The sequence below is a fragment of the Sycon ciliatum genome, chromosome 7 (genome assembly GCF_964019385.1).
Source record: "Sycon ciliatum chromosome 7, ocSycCili1.1, whole genome shotgun sequence".
NCBI lineage: Eukaryota > Metazoa > Porifera > Calcarea > Leucosolenida > Sycettidae > Sycon > Sycon ciliatum.
This window is the reverse complement of record NC_088649.1, coordinates 17,726,223-17,747,614: the sequence shown is the minus strand read 5'-3', so window position 1 is coordinate 17,747,614 and position 21,392 is coordinate 17,726,223. Positions and strand designations below refer to the sequence as shown.

General features: G+C 46.3%; 1 protein-coding gene across 1 annotated transcript; it reads left to right on the top strand.

Moving 5' to 3' along the window:
- Nucleotides 1-4,400: 4,400 nt before the first annotated feature.
- On the top strand, nt 4,401-16,443 carry LOC135820572 (uncharacterized). The gene is made up of 9 exons (XM_065333639.1): nt 4,401-4,481; nt 6,617-6,836; nt 7,512-7,583; nt 8,596-8,667; nt 10,045-10,116; nt 10,505-10,570; nt 12,540-12,688; nt 13,251-13,367; nt 15,692-16,443. The coding sequence occupies exons 1-9, from the start codon at nt 4,469-4,471 to the stop codon at nt 16,006-16,008; spliced, it is 1,098 nt and encodes a 365-aa protein (XP_065189711.1). The 5' UTR covers nt 4,401-4,468; the 3' UTR covers nt 16,009-16,443.
- Nucleotides 16,444-21,392: the final 4,949 nt, after the last annotated feature.

Below are 21,392 nucleotides of genomic sequence, written 5' to 3'. Positions count from 1 at the left end.
TATGTCGTGAACCAGAAAACGTCAGTACGTGGGTCACTGAGTATCAGGTGGTAAAAACAAAAGTAAATTACCGTGTCTGTTCCCGAAGGCAACTCACGACGGCCGCAAAATTCCGGTAAACCCTAGCGGCAGGTGCAGCGCCCAAAGGTGGGGGTGAGTTGACAAGTCTCACAACCACTGGCACAAGTGCCGAGAACGACCCCATTAGCTGCATCAATGTACCCCTTGTGCCTGGCCACAAGTTCCCAGTTGACTGTGGGTAGCAGCACGGCTGGAAAAACCGCTCCCAGGCAGGACTTGAACCAGGTACCTCTCGTATCTCAATCTAATGGGGTCGGTCTCGGCACTTGTGCCAGTGGTTGTGAGACTTATCCACTCACCCCCACCGTTAGGCGCTGCATCTGCCGCTAAGGTTTACCGGGTGTTATAGTCCATCGGCCAAGTCTCAAAATCGAAAGTGGTGATGCATTGAGCTTCCAAGTAAACGCGACCATACCCAGCACGTAGAGAATATATCAGAGAACACTATTCCGTTTGTTGGACGTGCCGAATTCAGTGCTGAGAAGGCACTGGAGCCACACAGGAACTTATGATCGAGCATGACCACAGACTTGAAATACAGGGTCCGGCTTTTTCCAGCCGTGCTGCTACCCACAGTCCACTGGGAACTTGTGGCCAGGCACAAGGGGTACATGGATGCAGCTAATGGGGTCGTTTTCGGCACTTGTGCCAGTGGTTGTGAGACTTATCCACTCACCCCCAGTGCCTTCTCAGCATTGTTGGCGGGTAAGCACCTGGATCGTGTCCAAGTACTGCGGTTCTGGTGGCTTGAGGGATGTATGGGTGCTCGCCGTGCGCCCCTGCCGGCAATCTGCTAGTGAAGCTTGGTACCTACTGTGTCCGGGAGATTTTCATCCAGAAGCTGATCTTCCTAGGCTGGAGCTGCTGCTACTCCTGTGCTAGCCCTCAACCACTGGCGCTCCTACTCGGCTCCAGTGTGGGCCATTACCTACCCTGCCCGATTTCGCACTGTTGCTATTCCACACCGTCAGCATTTAACCGTGAGGTCAGACCTTGATCCCTCTCGTCTGCCTCTCTCTCATACACAGATGTGCGGGCATACACACAAACGCACATGCAGACACACGCACATGCGCACACTGTGACACACACATACACATAGCCAAATTCTCTGTGTTTGGTGATCATCATCTGTTTTCTGATGGGCAAGCTCACCTCTGATGCCGATTACTTCCTTGCTTACACCCGGTCTGCTATTAGACCAGTCTGCTCTCCCTTCACTCGTTTCTAAATCCTACTTGGAGCAGTAAGGCTGTGTCACTGCTCCTATCGGTACTGATGTCATTGTTGTGCAAGCAATATCATCGTCATTGGTGGTAATTTTCCACCATGCATGAATCATTAACAATCATCATCTATGTGTCACGGCCCAACCATCCTCGTAACTCCCCTCATTGTGACTAGTGCTGTACCGTTGAAACCTACTTTGCTTCCGTGTATATTCTCTCCAAAGCTCCTTTGTTGCATAGTGATCCGACGCAATGCGCTATCGGGCAATATGGATAAGGTAAGTACAGTAGTGGATAGGTGCGGATAAGTCATCCGTCGTTGCCAATTTGCCGCATGCAGCATGATTGTGCAGCAGGAAGGCACCACATGTCGACTACTACTTACATGTAAACTGTACAGCATTGTGTGCTTACATGCATCTACGGCCATGTGGATGCAATTGAGTCTCACATACATGTACATGAAATATTGCTTGTAGTGCGGCATCAGGTGTTAACATACAATGGCTAAATATTTTCCTCGCAATAATGACCGTATTCACCACAAGTGTGTTTATGTCCAGAGCCAACTCAAGTCCTGCATTATTTATGACCATGACAACAAGTACTTATGGCTGAAATTCTTCTATGACAGGCATGAACACTTGCCTTACAATTTTTCGTGATTGTACGAAGTACATATTCGCTGTTGCATCAATTTTGCACCATTTACGTTGTAGTGCCACTAGTGGTATCACCTGCATGCGTATTGAGTCAAACAAGGTTACCTCTATATAATAATTATGCTTATCGTGGCTATCAAGAGCTTCGATGCAAATTCCCAGCTGACGAATGGTGTCCAGCTCGTGTGCAGCTCAGCTGGCACTCACAACTCATAATAATTGCGTTCTAGACGCCAGATGAGAATGATGTTTCAGCTACAATGTAGACAAAACGTCGATGTTCAAGAAAGCGGTCACTTCATTTTCTGTCCATCCTCAATAGCACGTTAAAGCAAATACGTCTGAAACACAGTAGCGACAATCCGACAGCGGCGACACGCCGTCTTCTCCGAATGAGCTTCTGCCGTTCTAATTCAGATTCCCCAAAAAATGTCCAAATAAATAATAGATTCCACCAAGCTCGCTAGAATCTTGCGAACCGTCAACATGGAGGCATTTCAAGTGTTCGAGCGTGCGTAGATTCTGCTCAGCGGCTCAAGAACATTCGCCACGCGAAAAAAGTCTTGAAAATAGTTATTGTGCCACGATAGTGATAATATTGTAACAACCACAAGACGGGTGTATAGTCAAGGTTGTACTGCTGACGGACCTTGGCAAGCAGCTGCTGTACACAACCGTACTTAAAATCATAATGTTAGTGTGGTCACAGGCAGAGTGTAACCATCGTGGATCCAGTGATGCTTGAACAGGAAATTGACGGTCGGAGAGAGAATTATAGCTGGTGCATGAAGTAGCGCATGGCACATAGATGATGACACAGCAACGACATAGCTCGATTGCGACGTACGTTTCGTCCCTGCTGGACTCATCAGGCAATCGTCTGCTTGGATGTCTTCACACGGAGCTTGACTCGGGAGAATGAAGTTGAAGACACCACTGCAGCTGTACTTATGGTTGATAAAATTTATCAACTATGGTGGTGAAGACACACCTGGCAATATGGCGGTAAACACACGCCTGCCAACACACGCTCTCTCAGCTGCAAAGTTCTGGCACAGAGCTCTCCTTCTCACCGCCACCACAACCATCAGTTCGCGCCTGGCGCCTCGTCGATGCATGATTGGCGGTATCCGACATAACAGGCTGGTACATCAAGTAGCCAGTCCAGCGGGGACGAAACGTACGTCGCAATCGAGCTATGTCGTTGCTGTGTCATCTTCTATGTGCCATGCGCTACTTGATGTACCAGCCTGCTATGTCAGATACCGCCAACCATGCATCGACTAGGCGCCGGGTGCGAACTGATGGTGGTGGTGGTGAGAAGGAGAGCTCTGTGCCAGAACTTTGCAGCTTAGAGAGCGTGTGTGGGCAGACGTGTGTTTACCGCCATATTGCCAGGTGTGTCTTCACCACCATAATCAACCATGTCGGGTGATGTTTGGTTTTTACAGACATTGCCTCTTAAAGCTCATATTGTGAGCCAAGGAAAAACTTTATAACATTAAAAATGTGGGCACAAGTTATGCGATCGAGTCCGCCAACTAAAGCAGATTTTGAACGGTGTGACGTTCATGCAGTCTCAGAATTCCTTGTCAGTTTTGTGCTAGATTGTGCATGTCTGACCGTTCAAAATCTGGTTTAGTTGGTGGACTCGATCGAATAACTTGTGCCCACATTTTCCATGTTACAAAAATTAATAATACTAATACTATTATGTGTGGAGACTGGAGAGTAGCATCTATAAATGTTCCCGTAAACCGGAGTTTGCGCCACTTGAGGGTACTCCGTGAAACTACGAGACCGGTAATAATGAAGGATGGCGAGGATGCCTCAATTCAAATATCGCGAGACGTCCGAAGGAGAGCTGAATTGATTTGCATGCAGTTACTATGGGTCCAATTTACAAAATTGCACACGAATATTGAGGCAATACAATGGCATCAACATCCGAGATTTCACACCTATCAGGCTTTAATGTGCATGCACAGAGTCGCAATACATTTCGCAAGCACGAGACATGTAGATGAACACATCTGAGCTGATCGCCTGTTGGTACCTGAACCGAGAGTACAAGTACTCTTTGTTGAACCTGTAGGATTCTTCACAGCGCAGTTCTGAAAGTCCCATAGCGGAAAAAACCCTGAAGTACTTTGATTGCAGAACGTTCGCACTTTTTCCGGATAGCAGCTTGGTTGAACACACACATACCAACGTACCATACACATAGTTATGGCAAGTGAAATCCGGCCTAAAGAACCGAAAGTAATGCAAAGGGTTCATGCGGCCCGTGACGCCCTCCGGTGCAAGTGGGTTCTTCACCCGTGCATGATGTAACGGGATGGAGAAGCCTAGTGCTACCTTTTGCTTGCACGTCGGATGCATCTAGCTACTGCTGGAGATTTGCTTTATGTGTTCATGTGCCCATTCGTCTACTTTGCAACTGGTGTTCAGTGCGGCAGGAGAAAGCAAGACGCCTATTCCTTTCAATTTCCCACGATGGGGACTGGAGGTACGTTATGCTGTTATGCTGCTCACTCTCCCTCACCCCACCCTCTCTCTCTATCTCTCTTTTTCACTCACTCTTTTTCACTCAATCTGTCTCTTTTTCTGTCTCTCTCTCTCTATATATTTATCTCTCTTTCTCAACCCTCTCTGTCTCTCTCTCTCTCTCTCTCTCTCTCTCTCTCTCTCTCTCTCTCTCTCTCTCTCTCTCTCTCTCTCTCTCTCTCTCTCTCTCTCTCTCTCTCTCCCTCTATCTCTCTCTCTCTCGTCCTCTCTTTGTGTCTCTGTCTCTGTCTCTCTCTCTATCCCTCTCTCTTTTTCTCTCTCTCAACACTACTAATCAGGGACCCACATCATCATGTTTGTGTGTGTGTGTGTGTGTGTGTGTGTGTGTGCGTCCCATATGGTGCAGTGGTATGTGCAGCGATTTCCAATCGATAGGTTGCGGGTTCGATTCCCGACGATTATGGTCACACACGTCTTTCTTCTCTTTCTCAGACTCTTCCTGACTTTTCTTTCATTCTCTTGGGTGGTTACCAACAGCCAGTGTATGCCGGAGTATGTGGTGTGGTGTGTGTGTAGAAAAAGAAAAAAAAAAAGAAAAAAATGGAAAATGAAAAATAGGGATTCACTGGCCAGAAAAAGTCACTTCAAACAGCTGTGTGGTGGATACCAGGCTAAAAATAGTGGCGGTCAATTCATCAGCCTTGCAAGCTGTTGAATGGTGTAATCCCAGCACAAGTTGCTATGTCTAACATAGCTGTTCGCTATCATCGCTCCCGCGATGGGCATGTCTGAGGTCTGAGGTGTGTGTGCGTACGCGCGCGTTTGGTTACACTCTAACAAACTAGTGAATGATTGGCAAATTCAGCTCTGCACATAGAAAACCCCCGGGGAATCGCCTCACAAGCCTTTGAAAGAGACTCGTTATCCACACCACACACATCGCCCCTACTCCCCTTTGTCTTGTTGTCCAGTGTCATTTCAGTTGTCCTCTTCCCCTGAGTATTAGTAGGGCTGTGTTTTCTTGTAAAAAAATATAAAATGAACACCAAAGACATACCCGCCACTGCATACTTGCTAGGTCCACCGTGACCCTATACGGGTACATGGAAAGAGGTGTGCATGCAGCCCTTGCGATGTACATACACACCGTTTTTCTTTTTCTTTTTAAATATGTTCTCATTTCCAGCCCAAAAAAAAAAGAAAAAAGAGAGACAATGGTACTGAAACTAGGAAAAACGTGACATCTACTGAGCAGGGGCTGAGCAGGGGCTAGCAGTGATGGTGGGGCATTGAACTTGTTGGTCAGTTGTTTTTGTTTGTTTGAAGTTTTATTTTTACATCGTAAACCAAACGGGCACTGATACCCAATATTATGATGGCGATAGAATAGAAAGTGTGGCTCGATAAAGCTGCACTTGGGAAAATGAGAAAACAGTCAATAGGAAGTGTATGGACCGGCAATTACAAGTCAAGTTCGAACGAATTAACAATCAGAGAGAAATAGGATTTTCAGTACCACATGGCCATTGGCGTCGGTATATTGCATGCGTATAAGCAACTCTGTAACGCCATTCGTTCCTCAATCTTCATTGGATTTGGCCTACGCGAAGACTAGCCAAGCGTGCTTGGTGATGTAATAAGCGAAAAATGCCGATGACAATAATAGTTACTATTTTGATGCGATCAGTCGAAATCAGTGGTTCAAAGGTAAGTGCAGGTACACTATCATGATGTCGGAGAGCTACGCCTAGGTCACATACAGTGGGTTTGGGGTGCAATCGTCGTTTAGCTGTTTCAGATCACTATTGAAATTATAAAATAGCTATGCTATGAATAGGATGAAGGCCGCAGACATCACGCAACTACGTTACTTGTTCGACATGTATGTGTGTTTTATAAGAATAGTATTATTGAAACCCAGAATCGATTTTCTCGTTCCTATCATCAGTGGGAAATTAGTAGATTATTTGTATTGAAATTATATTCATTATATTTATTACAGCGAAAAATAGCTGTAAATTATACTTCAAAGGCAGACGATCACCTCCTATTGTTTGGCATCTTCCTAATGACCATCTAAATACATGGCACGGTCACCATGACTTTTATGTTGTCTTTTTTTGTGTGTTCATGAAGGTACACGTAGAGCCGTGCAAAGACTCAGCCACACCATGCTGCTAGCCCTCGTGCTGGCTGTTGTACTTTGCTGCAGCAGCAGTAGAGCCTGGCCCATTGCATGCCTGCGAAGGAACGTGTTCGTTCCACTCAGAGAGGTCTTCCAGTACGATTGCTCTTCTCGCGGCTACGCATCGTTTCCACCTATTCCACAAAGCGACAGGGAGCAAACATACATTTTGTAAGTTATTTTCATTATTCACCGTGGGGATGGCAGTCTGGATGGCAGTCATGAGTCCGTCAAGTCAGAATTCAAGTCGGCAAGAAAATCGCGAGCTCCCATGTAGGGAGCAACGCACTCTTCCACCGTAGGGATAGTAGCCGTAAAATAGCTAGGGACAAAATTGAACTCACGCTCATGTCAAACAACAAAGTAGCAAACGTTCTGGAACTGAACCTTTGCTACTTTTGTTGTTTGACATGAGCGGGAGGTTATTCTTTTTCATAGCTATTGTAAGTCATTTTCCCCTTATGTTTCTTGAACATTTGAAGCATAGTTTCTAGGCAGCGTTGTCTCTACTTGTTAGCATGGATTCACAGGAGGTGTGGGTTCGCAGTCTGAGGAATAGGGCCACTGTTGAGATAACAGCTGCACCATAGCACAGTGGGTAGAGCATCGCTGGCCATAAGAGAATATCTCCGGTTCGAGACCTGTTGGTGGCAGTCATTATTTTCAGACGGTTACCACCTCTTTCTTTGGAACAGTTGATTATTGGCAACGCTTTGAATGCTTGTGGATGTGTATGCGTGCGTCAATGTCAATGAGTAGATCCTCATGAGTCGATGTGCACCTTCTCAATTTCAACTTGACAAATCTTTGCATACACTGATATGATCGTGTGTTTCTCGCTTGCAGGCATTTGGAAAACAACCAGCTGCACATCAGTGATAGCCAGGCATTCGCTCATTTCAACATTCTCTACAATCTGTAAGTTTTCCAGGAGCCAACTTTCACTGTAGTGTTCCATACGCAGTTCAGGATATCTCTATCAAAGAATCCCTTCGCGCCAATCATATTTTGAATTTATTTTTTTGTCTACATGACTCTCTCTGTCCCTCTGTCTCTCTTCCTGTCTGACTGTGTTTCTCTCTCTATGTCTCTCTGTGTCTCTGTGTCTCTGTGTCTCTGTGTCTCTCTGTCTCTGTGTCTCTCTGTGTCTCTGTGTCTCGGTCTATCCGTGTCTCTGTCTCTCTCTGTGTCTCTCTGTCTCAGTCTCTCTCTGTCTGTCTCTCTGTCTCTGTCTCTCTCTCTCTCTGTCTCTCTCTCTGTCTCTCTGTGTCTCTCTGTGTCTCTCTCTGTCTCTGTCTCTCTCTCTCTGTCTCTGTCTCTGTCTGTCTCTCTCTCTCCTCTTCTCTCTCTCTCTCTCTCTCTCTCTCTCTCTCTCTCTCTCTCTCTCTCTCTCTCTCTCTCTCTCTCTCTCTCTCTCTCTCTCTCTCTCTCTCTCTCTCTCTCTCTCTCTCTCTCTCTCTCTCTCTCTCTCTCTCTCTCTCTCTCTCTCTCTCTCTCTCTCTCTCTCTCTCTATCCATCTCTCTCCCCCTTCTCTCTCTTTTTCTCTCTCCCTCTCTCTCCCTCTCTTCAGCCCTCTTTTTCTTTCTCTCTCTGTATCTCTGTCTCTCTGTCCTTTTCTTTGTCTCTGCCTCTCTCCGCCTCTCTCTGTTTGTCTGCCTCTATCAGTCTCTCTCTCTCTATCTATCTCTCTGGCCGTCTCCCTCTATACCTTTCTCCCTCCTCTGTTCCTTCTTTCTGGCTCTGTTTTTCTTCTGTTCATATCCAAATTCTTTCTGGTTGTGTGTGTATACTTTATTTATAGTGGAAAATCAAAACAGGCAAAATGCCTAATAACATTGGACCCACTGTGAATAACATGTTAAAGGATATTGTGGAGAAAAAAAGAAAAAAAAAGGTTCTGGTTGTGTCTCTCTTTCTGTTGTTGCGCAGATACATGTCAAATAGCGAGATTCCACATTTGATGGACGGTTTATTTGACCCATTAGTCAAACTCCATTCCTTGTAAGTCACTTATATGGTCGCGAACTGTTTCCATCGAACCACAATGTGTAACCGGATATTAAGATACTCGGGATGCTTTTAACGTGCGCTGGAACCGGTGGACAGAGGTGATGGAATCCATACGGGGTCCTTTTTGAAAATGTTTTCAATGAGTGATGTGTCGCTTTGTTTTGCTCTAATTGGTGCTTTTCCCCAATGTCATGCAGTCGTATTTATTCAGCTTTTATTTCTTGTGTACTTGCATACTGGTATTAGTTTAGTCCCACAATCTGCGATAAAATGATCAGCTGTAGCACCTACTCCACTTTTATGTTAATGTATCTATGTCATTCGGATCTTCCCAAGTTGTACATTGTACTGTTGAGATACCGAATTCAAATAAATCAATACCAAAAGATACGCGGCTATGACGCAACCACTTTCTTCTTTTCGTGACACGACCAGAGAACACGTATACACAAACACCTAAACATACCAATAACACACACGCACAAACATTCTTTCATTCCCATCACGGGTAGAAATTACACCAGTATGCTATGTCGAACCGTATCATATCGAGAAATTTTAATGGACTTTAAATCGCCGGAGGACGTACCCAGTGTGCTGACAGTGCTCAACACCGCAGAGGCAGAGCGTAATACAGAACAACAGGGAGCAGCAAGCAAGCAGCAAACCAGCGGCAAACAAGCCTTGATTGTCCTTGTTGTTCCGTTCTGTTCTGGACTTTAAATCAAAAAGGTTCAAACACAAGTTGTCTGACAAAACCAGAAAACGGTGGGCTAACCCATCTCGCATTTGGTTTAACCCCCTCCTCACGAGGATCGACGTCCGCTATCCATGGAAACCTTTTTTGGGTTCGTTTTCCTTAGTGTGATAGGTGATGGTCTTGGTTAGAACAACCCTAGCACCGCTAACATGCGCTCTATCCTTCTAATAGTGTGTGCATGTATATGTTTATTTGTGCGTGCGTGCGTGTGTGCGTGCGTGCGTGTTTCTGTGTATGTGGGCTTGTGTGCGGATGGCAAGGTATGTTTCTTTTGTGTGCGCGTGAGTCTAATTTGCTGACCGAAGTTCTATCACTACTGTCCCCACGCACTCCCTTTGATTACAGTAACACCTTGTTTAACGCGACCACCCCACGGTGCAAGCAAAAGCGGTCGTTAAAGCCAGGTGGTCTTTAGAACCAGGTCCCACAGTGCCTGTGTAGAACTGTCGGTGCATGAAAGAAACGGTCGTTAAGAGCAGGTGGTCGCTAAACTCAGAGGTCGCTTACACCAGGTTTTACTGTACAATTCTGGCAGGAGTGTCTACATCAAACAATTCGAGGAATGGGTTTGTTCTTTTTTTCTGGTTGTTCTTCCTTGTGCTGTTCAGAGATCTGTCCAAAAGTCAAATACAAACCGTAGGACCAAACGTTTTCGCCAATCTTCACCATCTTGTACAATTGTAAGTAGCAGGTCCTTTCAAGTGTATAAGTAGGCGGTATGAGTATTAAAAAAATTAATATTGGGCTCTCCCCTGCACCTTCAGGAAAATTCCCCAAGGAATTTTATAATATGTCTATGCTAAGTGAAGACTCATTACTCTTACACAATCGAACTTAGATCATTCTTCATCACGCTATGCATAGATTGTGTCCGTTTCTGAAATGCTGTAACTCAGGCTCTTCGTCGATTGACGTGACGCTTGTACAAAGAAGGTTGAGAAACACTGCGAGTAACTCTTTTTTGTGTAAAGGCTTAGTGGCAGGCAGTTGAATGGTTCAGTAATCCTTCTCAGTTTGCGTGTAGTTATTGCCCAACCACGCCGTTCATTTACAATTGTTTCCTTTCAGGAATATGTCTGGCAACAAAATACAATTGCTGCCGCCTAACGTGTTTCGGGGCCTGTCTTATTCTGCGTAAGTGATCAATGTTTGTTGGACCTAGGTCAGTCCCGGCGTTTCCAATTGCTTACGATGTTTTTGCCTTTTTTCTTTCAGAGAACCTTGGTAGTTCTTGTGAATTGCACTAGGCTCCAATACTAGCCTCTACTTGTTCTTTGTCCATCATCCATTCCCTTTTCTATGAATCACACTCAAGGCTCTTCTTACTCAGGTGATGTGCATCTAGTATACCTTCGAAACAGTTCTGTGACAAATGGGACATGAAATTGGACGAAATACTGGGAGAAGCATGTTATGGTCCGTTGGTCAATTTACAGTTCATCGAGGCAAAATAAGACGTATTGGGTCGTTGGTAGGGGGTTGGGGACGTTGAGGTAGTTAGTACAGCGGTATTGAGACAGTCTACTGGGCCGGCATGCTCCTACATCCTCTTGGCAATACTTTTCAATTTGTATCCGGGCTACATAAATCAGTGAAGAACGTCGACGCATGATAAGATAGAATGACCGCACACTATACCGTATTCATTGAAATTTGAAAATAAACTTTCAAAGAAAAAAGTCAGCGGATGTTTCTATCAAGGCCAATCCAGAACTTTTTTTAACTTAATGGATTCGTGAAGCCCACCGCAGAGCCCGCTTGGAGAGCGGTGCTAAGATGTATGGTTAGTCTAAGAGTGGTATGCAGAGAAACATTACTAACACTTTTTTGTGTCAGGACGTCGAATGTCTCAGTACTCTTGTCAGTTTTGTGCCTAGTTGTTGCACTTTCTGACTGTATAATAGACTAATAGACTTTAATAGTATCTAGTTACAGTGGTGGAGAGTTACTCTTAACTCATTTCCATATGTCCTTTTCCTTTCTACTTTTATTATTGGCTCAATACCGGAGTTTCAAACTCTTTCTTAAGGGGGCACATCACCCAAAAATTCGCTGAAAAATCGAATTTGTAAATTCATATTGAGTGCTACGTCAGTTGAAAGAGCATGAATAGCTGCAAATTCTCTGAAAACTGTGTCCCTATCTGACCAGCCGTTCAAGAGTTATGGCCGAAAATGTGCCCTTGCAAGGAAAGATTTTTTTGTTGCATGCTGTCATTTGTTGGCAGCACTGTATTTGAATGTGAGCAGACCGTGCGCAACTTGTCGTATTATGGAAACACGCGAAAGTGTGCAGAATTTTGCCCCAAGTCCAAAAAAGTCCAAAAAATCACGTTAAAAAACCACGTATTGGGCTGCACGGCGGCGGGCGAAGCCCGCCGCCGTGCAGCAGGACTTTTGCCAGCACCCTCGTGACGTTGCAGATATGTGGCTTGATTATTGTAGTTGACGTTGATTTAGTGACTTTGGCAAGTTTGAGTCGTGTCAAGAAGTCAGGTAGGATTCAGTACTAGGCAGTAGTGAAACGTGAGTGGCAGTCTTTGCCGGTTTCTGAGGGCATCCTGGATTTGGTTTGCAGCGCTGTGGAAATGGCTTGCTGTGGAGGTCCCAGCACTGGATGTTGTATCAAAGGTACGACCTCGTAGCACGTGCCAAACCTAAAAAAATTCAAAAATTGCCTTGGGTCTGTGGGAGTCCGTGAAAGAACGCCCACTCGTTCCGTTGTGACAGATTCCAGGGCCACGTTGAGGGGCCCTACCCCACCACCCATGGCTGCTTCTGGACTAGTTTTAGGTTTGGGTCCCGCGCACGGACAGAATGGGCACGAAAATGTGAAAAAAATGTAAATGCATTTGTTTGGCTCCTGGGTGGCTCGCACACCGTAGCACTATGCCGGAAATTTGAGTTTTTCCGGCCTGGAAAGCCTGTCAGTGAGACGCAAGAACTTGTAAATCATGTCCTGAGGGCCAGCATAGTGGCAGGAGTGTGTGGTCAAAATTTCACTCAAATCCACTGAGAAACACCAAAGTTACGGTCAATTGAATGCCATATGAAATTTTTGGGTGATGTGCCCCCTTAACCCAATTTGTTTCCTCTCTGTGCAGTGCTATCAATCTTAAAGGCAACCCGCTTGTACAGGACTACAGACTCTGTGGAGCGCTCTACAACCAATACACGCCGCATTTGTACTTGCTTGACACGGATGTTGTAGCGAATTTGGGGTCTGGGTCCTTCCCACAAGCAGCAATCAGTGGTGAGTGCTAAGAAGCAAGAGTACAAACCCAGGAAAACGGGAGTTAGACTCCTTGCTTAAATGCATTCAGTGGATATATTTGAAGATCCGATGCAGTTGAAATCATTCTATATTGACGAAATGCCTTCTTAGTCGCCTTTTACAGCACCTGAACCCTTTTTAAAAATTTTAAAGGACGCTTCACGCAGCTTCATTATTCATGAATAGATTGCAGGCAACCTGCCTACACTCAAGAGAGCACTGTATTTCAAACAAATCCATTACCGGTATCGTTTCAAAGTTTCGGTCTTCATGACCTTCATCAGGAATGAGGTGGACATGGAAAAAACAGCAGTGTGAAAGAAGGAAGCAAGCGCTGTACCTAGTGACAGCACGCGTAGAGAAGTGCAAAGCACGTCGTGACGGGTGCAAAGCATGTCGTGACGGGTGCATTGCTACATTTACATGACAACACAAGCACAAACGGCGAGGAAAGTAGATACTGCGCTACAGCAGTGATACAAGCACCCTTTTTGTTCATGCATTGATAATGTCTCTCCCTTCAATCTGCTTCTCCATCCAGTTAACCATGTGTGCAGTCGACAGTGCAACACTTGGAGACCCGATTTTCTGAAAGTCTGCCCGAATGCGTTCTGCAAAGGAACTGTGGCCAATCATCAATGCTTAACAATGGATTCCCGTAGGTAGTACAGTGCGTAGTGTGCATACCTGTGTACATGTGTGTGTTACTGTGTATGTGTGTGTGTGTGTGTGTGTGTGTGTGTGTGTGTGTGTGTGTGTGTGTGTGTGTGTGTGTGTGTGTGTGTGTGTGTGTGTGTGTGTGTGTGTGCGTGTCCAAACTCGGAGGCGACTTCATCCAAGCCGACATCCGGAGGCTCTCCACGTTCTACATGCAGTGTCTGCGTACCGTTCTTGGCATAACAAGGTTAGACGCCTGATAAGAGCGGATCAGCAATGATCAGTTGCTGGAAATGTGGGGCGACAAGCGCCCACTTGCTGTCCGGATTCGCCAGCGACGACTTGAGTGGCTGGGTCATGTTGCTCGCATGCCACCAGAGCGCATCCCGAAGATTCTGTTGTTCGGTCTGCTCCCATCCCGCCGTCCACCTGGCGGTCCACGCAAACGCTGGAAGGACTGCATTAGTGCAGACCTGAAGGCCCTGAATGCTGTGGAGGGATGTTACGATCTGGCAGATTCTCGCCCCGACTGGCGCCGCATGTACCGCTGTTTCGAGCCCGAACCGCCCACACCCAATGTCCATTGCCAAGTATGTGATCGGTACTTCTCTCGCCCATCAGATGAGAAGCGTCACAAATGCTTGGCAGAACGGCAGAAACCAGTGTGCAATCAGGCTGGCGCTTGCCAATGTCGTCTCTGCCAACGTTGGCTCCGCAGTCCCAGTGGATTGGCTACCCATCGGTGCGATCACGGACCTGCTCCCAACATCGAGCACCCCGGCAACCCGGTCACTCCGCAGTGCAGCACCTGCCACCGGAGTTTCAAGTCCAGCAGCGGCTTGGCCAGACACAAGTGCGACCGCACGAAACGTAGGACAGTGTCGGAAAGGGCCGACTTCCCGTTTGAGTGCCCTTGCCAAAGGAAGTTCCGACTACGTCACCATCTAGTGCGCCATCAGGAGTGCTGCTCCTCAGCCTCTTCCACCCCTCTCACCTGACGGGGACCGTGTAACCTATCAAGGCAACGTGTATCAAGGTCAAGGTCAATGTGTGCGTGTGTGTGTGTGTGTTTGTGTGGGACGGTGCCCTCCAAACTCTGGCCCCCTCCGGGGGTGACATTGCCCAATGGGCAGTCATGCTATAGTAGTAGTAGTAGTGTTTGTGTGTGTGTGTGTGTGTGTGGAAAAATGAAAAATAGGGATTCACTGGCCAGAAAAGTCACTTCAAACAGCTGTGTGGTAGATACCAGGCTAAAAATGGTGGCGGTCAATTCATCAGCCTTGCAAGCTGTTTAATGGTGTAATCCCAGCACAAGTTGCTATATCTAAAACATAGCTGTTCGCTATCATCGCTCCCGCGATGGGCATGTCTGAGGTCTGAGGTGTGTGTGTGTGTGTGTGTGTGTGTGTGTGTGTGTGTGTGTGTGTGTGTGTTGCGACCCAGACTGAGACTGTACTCCCACTAATCGATCCTTCACATATGGTAGATATGTCGATTGATTGCGTTCAAGTGTTTCTCTTCCAAAAGAACACTTTTGTTGAATACGGTAACTCCTTGAAAAGTCATGTCTTAAAGTTACGAAGTTTTGGTTTCCAGAGGAAGTATAATTATGATAACATAGGAGGAGAAAGTGAGCGCAACCACGAGAAAGGAATTTCAGTGCCGTCGGTCAGTATCGTGCAATGTTATCGCATGAGCTGATTGTTTAGTAACTGGTGGACCACCCCTTGGAGCCAGAGCAAGCGGTCTTTAATGGCAGGTGGTCCATAGTTAGAGGTTTGCACCGCACAACCATACTTCTTCATGTATAATTATGAATGTGAGGCCGTCCGTGCCTGGCGAAGTGGTCTGTAGTACCCGGCTGGCCGCTAGTCACGGTGGTCTGTAGTACCAGGCTGGTCGCTAGTCACGGTGGTCTGTAGTACCAGGCTGGTCGCTAGTCACGGTGGTCTGTAGTACCAGGCTGGTCGCTAGTCACGGTGGTCTGTAGTACCAGGCTGGTCGCTAGTCACGGTGGTCTGTAGTACCAGGCTGGTCGCTAGTCACGGTGGTCTGTAGTACCAGGCTGGTCGCTAGTCACGGTGGTCTGTAGTACCAGGCTGGTCGCTAGTCACGGTGGTCTGTAGTACCAGGCTGGTCGCTAGTCATGGCGGTCTGTAGTACCAGGCTGGTCGCTAGTCACGGTGGTCTGTAGTACCAGGCTGGTCGCTAGTCACGGTGGTCTGTAGTACCAGGCTGGTCGCTAGTCACGGTGGTCTTTAGTCACAGGTTTTACTGTAATTTACACTTTTTCTTTTGTCTGTTTTTCTGTATTTTGCCATAAAGATGCGTCGTTGTATGAAGTCTGCCCCAATTCGCTAAACATACTAAGGATGTTCAGCAGCAAAGAAGGAAATTTCTGGGATTCCAGGAACTCGTGTCGCGCAATGGGCGCTAGTACCACACTACCGAGTGAAGACGACTTTCAGAAAGGCTGTGTGGGACGGCTGCTTGCCAAGGTCCGTCAGCAGTACAACCTTGACTACACGCCCGTCGTGTGGCTGGGAGAGCTGTACCTGGGGAGAAATGCTTACGCCAGCGACGGAAAAACTTACCCTCTGGCAACAGGCAAGCTGTATTACATGTGCAGCACGATCCAGTAACACGTGACCTGGGTATTATTCCCCTGCTGTCTATTCTGCCATCGCCTTGGTTACTGCTACATGTACAGTGCTGGTAACTGAAATCCGACCCCTGAGCGGTGCACTCACATCGCAAAGACCCAACACGGGATAGTGAAACTGCGAAATAGAGACCGCTAGAATGTGAACGCATCGCTCACGGGTCGGATTTCAGTTGCCAGCGCTGTATTTTGATCTTCTTTATTTTCAAACATTGCTGTAGAGGTGTTATGGGCACAAAACTATTTGAGTATGTGTTCAACATGTTTAATAATACATGTCTCCTTCATCATAGTTTTCACATTGTTGTTCACAGGTGTGTCGTTTTGCTGTTTCTTTTTCACATTACGGTTGCCAGCCTCTTGTTTGTCTCCACAATCACATGTAGTCTTGCAATTCGGGACAATCATGTCTTTGTTCCGTCTCCGATCCATATGCAGAGGGGTTTGTACCTCGAGGTGGCGCGCCTCGTTGTGATGAAGCCGAGACCCAAGGTCGGCAGAGCATCCCAGACCACGCCACCACTCCCCTTATTCATGGGTCACACATGACGGGTTTACGTGGCTCTAGTAAAAAAGAAAAGAAAAAAAAGGTGCATTGTTAGTTTGATAACCAAATAGAAGTGGACTTCTCGTGATAGAACAATGGAGGGTAGCTGATTCATTTCTTCTGAAAAGTCGCATGCCTTATAAGTCTTCTTTAATAGAGACGTTACTCTTCACGTTTTTTAACATTTCGAACGTGAGATCTCACCGCCAAGATGGCGCTCCTCACGTTACAATGTTAGATTTAAACACGGCAGAGGTCCAACTGACAGCGAAAAAAGGATTTAACGCACGTTTTTTTCTCATCTTTGATATTGGAAAAAAACATGAAGCGTGAACACTTTATCGTCAATTTATCCACACATTGCACTCTACGATTTCTGTGTCTATCATGTAACGTTACTATGGCAACAGCATTACGGTTGCCAGCCTCTTGTTTGTCTCCGCAATCACATGTAGTCTTGCAATTCGGGACAATCATGTCTTTGTTCCGTCTCCGATCCATAATTATGCAGAGGGGTTTGTACCTCGAGGTGGCGCGCCTCGTTGTGATGAAGCCGAGACCCAAGGTCGGCAGAGCATCCCAGACCACGCCACCACTCCCCTTATTCACTGGTCACACATGACGGGTTTACGTGGCTCTAGTAAAAACGAAAAGAAAAAAAGGTGCATTGTAGTTTGATAACCAAATAGAAGTGGACTTCTCGTGATAGAACAATGGAGGGTAGCTGATTCATTTCTTCTGAAAAGTCGCATGCCTTAGAGACGTTACTCTTCACGTTTTTTAACATTTCGAACGTGAGATCTCACCGCCAAGATGGCGCTCCTCACGTTACAATGTTAGATTTAAACACGGCAGAGGTCCAACTGACAGCGAAAAAAAGGATTTAACGCACGTTTTTTTCTCATGTTTGATATTGGAAAAAAACATGAAGCGTGAACACTTTATCGTCAATTTATCCACATATTGCACTCTACGATTTCTGTGTCTATCATGTAACGTTACTATGGCAAAAGCACGGCCTGCATCTGTCGGGAACAGTTGGTTGACTGAGGGCCTGGCTCCCATCACCATGGCTACTTCATGTTTCCATTGTGTGCACCACATGGCTTTTAGTAAAAAATAAAACATTCTGTGACCAGTGCAATTCTTTTTCAAATAGCCAAACACAGGGAGGTCAGAAGTCAGCCTGTTGCCCGTGTCAAATTATTTTTTTCCCCATAGACTGCCTGGAACCTAATTTTGAATTTGAATCGGTGCAACTTTGCCCACAGGTGACGCAATCAGGGAAAATCCCAAACGTTCACTAGAGTATCGCCCTCTGAGCGCAAATATCTGGGGACCAAAATTACGAGCATGTTGTAGCCGAGGGCTTGGTGTATTGCGAGTTGAAGGTGTAGTGAAGAGAATAGTTGCCTGATGATTGCGAGAGCATGAAACTTGAAGTAGCAGCATGCAAGCAAGCCTTGAATGTCCTTGTTGTTCTCTTATGTAGTGAAGTGAATAGAAACGTCTCGAATTTTTACTCGTTGATGACATCTGCATTGGCTTCGTGCATTCATACAGTGCTGGCAACTGAAATCCGCCCCTTTAGCAATGCGTGCACATTCTAGTGGTCTCATTATACTATCCCGTGTTGGGTTTTTGCGATGTGAGCGCACCGCTCAGGGGTCGGATTTCAGTTGCTAGCACTGTAGTAGTATTATTATTATAATATAGTGAAACCTGTCAAGGCGACCACTCGGATAAGGCGACCACCTGTCCTACAAGACCACTGGAACCAGGACCAACGGCTAGGGATGCTATTTCCAGTCAAATGACCCTGGATAAGGAGACCACCTGGTAACAAAGACCACGTTTCGAAGGCCCCTTGAGCGGTCGTCTTAGACAGGTTCCACTGTACAAATGAAAACCATGAACAGACTGTCCCGAAGTTATTTTGGGAACAAATTGTACTACTTGCTGACACTGACGCTGACGGAACACAAACTTGAGTTGAATGCGCACGAAGTCTTTTACATCATTATGCGCCGGTGTTGTGGAGTAAGCAGCAGGTATGCCAGTCACCAATCCAGCTTCAGCTCCGCTTCTTTAGTAGCACTGTACTAGTAATAAAACAGAGAGGTTCCAGCCTCTACAATAGAGTACTCAATACGCGTGCAGACACCAACTCGAGCAGTGCACTAGCAGGACTCCGCAACAGCACGTAAGTTCCCACTTGTGACACATGATTTCAAGCTTGTACGTCTCCGCGAACCTCTCGTGGACCCGTTCAGTGAAACAATAACCAACTACATTGTACTAGTCTGCAGTGTCTAAACTAAGTTACTTTCGACAGCAAACAGCTCTTACGTACATGTATGAACAATAAGCCTCTGAGCGGAACTCACTCTTTTGACGTCCCTGATTGATCTGTATCATGCACCATACGTCATTGGTTCTTGCCAAGATGCAGGTAGATGTAGCACCGGCTCTTAAGATTAGAAATGAACCGAACTGCACGTCCATTCACCACCTATTATGTGGTGCTACCTCTGCACCATGGGCGGTGCTTCGGCTTACTTGCACTCTTAAAGCTCGTAGCTGTGCTGATGAGGCCACGGGGGCCAACACAGCTTGCTATTTACAGCATTGAGTGATATTGCACATACACCTCATGGACAGGCTAGCGCTAATAGGATTTTCGGTCTTCCAGATCACAGCTTGACACCACAAAATCGAGGTGTTTCGTACATAGAATATTCTTGAATATTCTATACATTGTACACATGTAGTCAATCTAGATTATTCTTGAATCTCCCTTGCTTCGGCCACAGGCCCATTAGGCTGGTTTGGTTCTCGCCAAAGCTGGTTCGGAATTTGGCGTTGTAGGCGAACTGAAGACAATGGTTCTATCCGGAACGCTACTATGGTGACTCCAGGTACAATAATCATTATGCTGTTATACCTGCTGACGTTATCCATCTCTCTCTCTCTCTCTCTCTCTCTCTCTCTCTCTCTCTCTCTCTCTCTCTCTCTCTCTCTCTCTCTCTCTCTCTCTCTCTCTCTCTCTCTCTCTCTCTCTCTCTCTCTCTCTCTCTCTCTCTCTCTCTCTCTCTCTCTCTCTCTCTCTCTCTCTCTCTCTCTCTCTCTCTCTCTCTCTCTCTCTCTCTCTCTCTCTCTCTCTCTCTCTCTCTCTCTCTCTCTCTCTCTCTCTCTCTCTCTCTCTCTCTCTCTCTCTCTCTCTCTCTCTCTCTCTCTCTCTCTCTCTCTCTCTCTATCTATCTATCTTCTCTTCTTCTCCCCCCCCCCTCTCCCGATAATTATAAGCCCCCGTTTTCTTTCGACGCGTTTGCTGTGCAGTGAAGCCGAGACCCTAGGTCGGTGGAGCACATCAGACCCCGTCACCACGTCCACGATTCATGCCTGCGATGCTGCACCGCTGCTTTGCATGTCATGATTGGAAGCTGTGGCCTAAGTAAAAAAAAAAAAAACTCTGAACCACACCTACAGTGCTGGCAACTGAAATCCGCCCCCTTAGCGATGCGTTCGCATTCTAGCGGTCTCAATTTCGTAGTTTTACCATCCCATGTTGGGTCTTTGCGATGTAAGCGCACCGCTGAGGGGTCGGATTTCAGTTGCCAGCAGTGTACATGCACACACGTGCAACAAAAGACACACATAAACACACAGAAAACGGTGCAGCGCCTGCTCATTAGTTGTCACGTTTGTCCTAGTCTCTGTACCATTGTCTTTCCTTCTTCTTTTCGAGCTGGTTATGTGAACATAGTAAAAAATAAAATAAAATAAACCCTGAATGTGGCTGAAAACAAGGTGTGAACAGTGGTGGGACTAAAAGAGAGATGCGATTCTGTCAAACTGCACTTACGCTACAACATTGCACTGAATTGTATAACAATGGCGTGATCAGGCACCCATGACAACAAGACAGAACAGTGGCAACAGTGACAGTGATCAACATCCAAACGTTCACGTTGTCAATTGTCAAGCAGCACCCAACCACGATCATTGTTCACCTTCGGATGGCGTCTGGATATGTGGATGGCCTCCTTTATCCGGCAGGTTCACGAGGTGACAACAGTTAACTGATTGCAAGAATAAAAACCAGCTGAAGTGTCATTTCAGAAATGTTTTATTGAGATGCCACTAGCAAATTCTAGAGAACGTTGTGATGAACGAAGAAATGACTATGGTGAAAATGTAATGTCAAGAACAATAATAGTCTTATAAACAGTAATAGACAACAACAATAGGAACAATGAAAATATACAGAACCGAGCTGCCAGGGCAGTGTTTGGCCAGCCACCCTGCTCTCATGTTCAACCCCTCCTGACCAGCTTACAGCTCTACAGCACAAGCAAGAAGCCGAGGTTTGTGTGGCTCTGCCAGCACAATCACGCCAACCCAGCCCTCCAGGACAAGTTTCAAAGTGCTCCTGGAAACACCACCTGCCTCCAGCAAGGAGAGGGTTTGAGCCTCCCGCTAGCCCGGTCAGCAGCAGGGACATCCTCCTTCATTCACCCTTTTTCTTAACTTAATTAACCCCATTATCAAATTCGCTTCCATGTAATTCGGCTTGTAGCCAGTGTGTACTTGCGAATTCAAAAATATATTATTCATTATTTAAAAAATTTAATTTTTTTTCCCGTTTGTCTCTTTCCCTCAAACTGGTGAAGACATTCTACCCAAAGGCACACAATGAAAAACCTTGGCATATTAATTCCGTTGTGACTCGGAGTTTCATGGCTGAACAAATCATCAGCCAACGTTGTCTGATGATTGATTCAGCCATGAAACTCTGAGTCACAACGGAATTAATT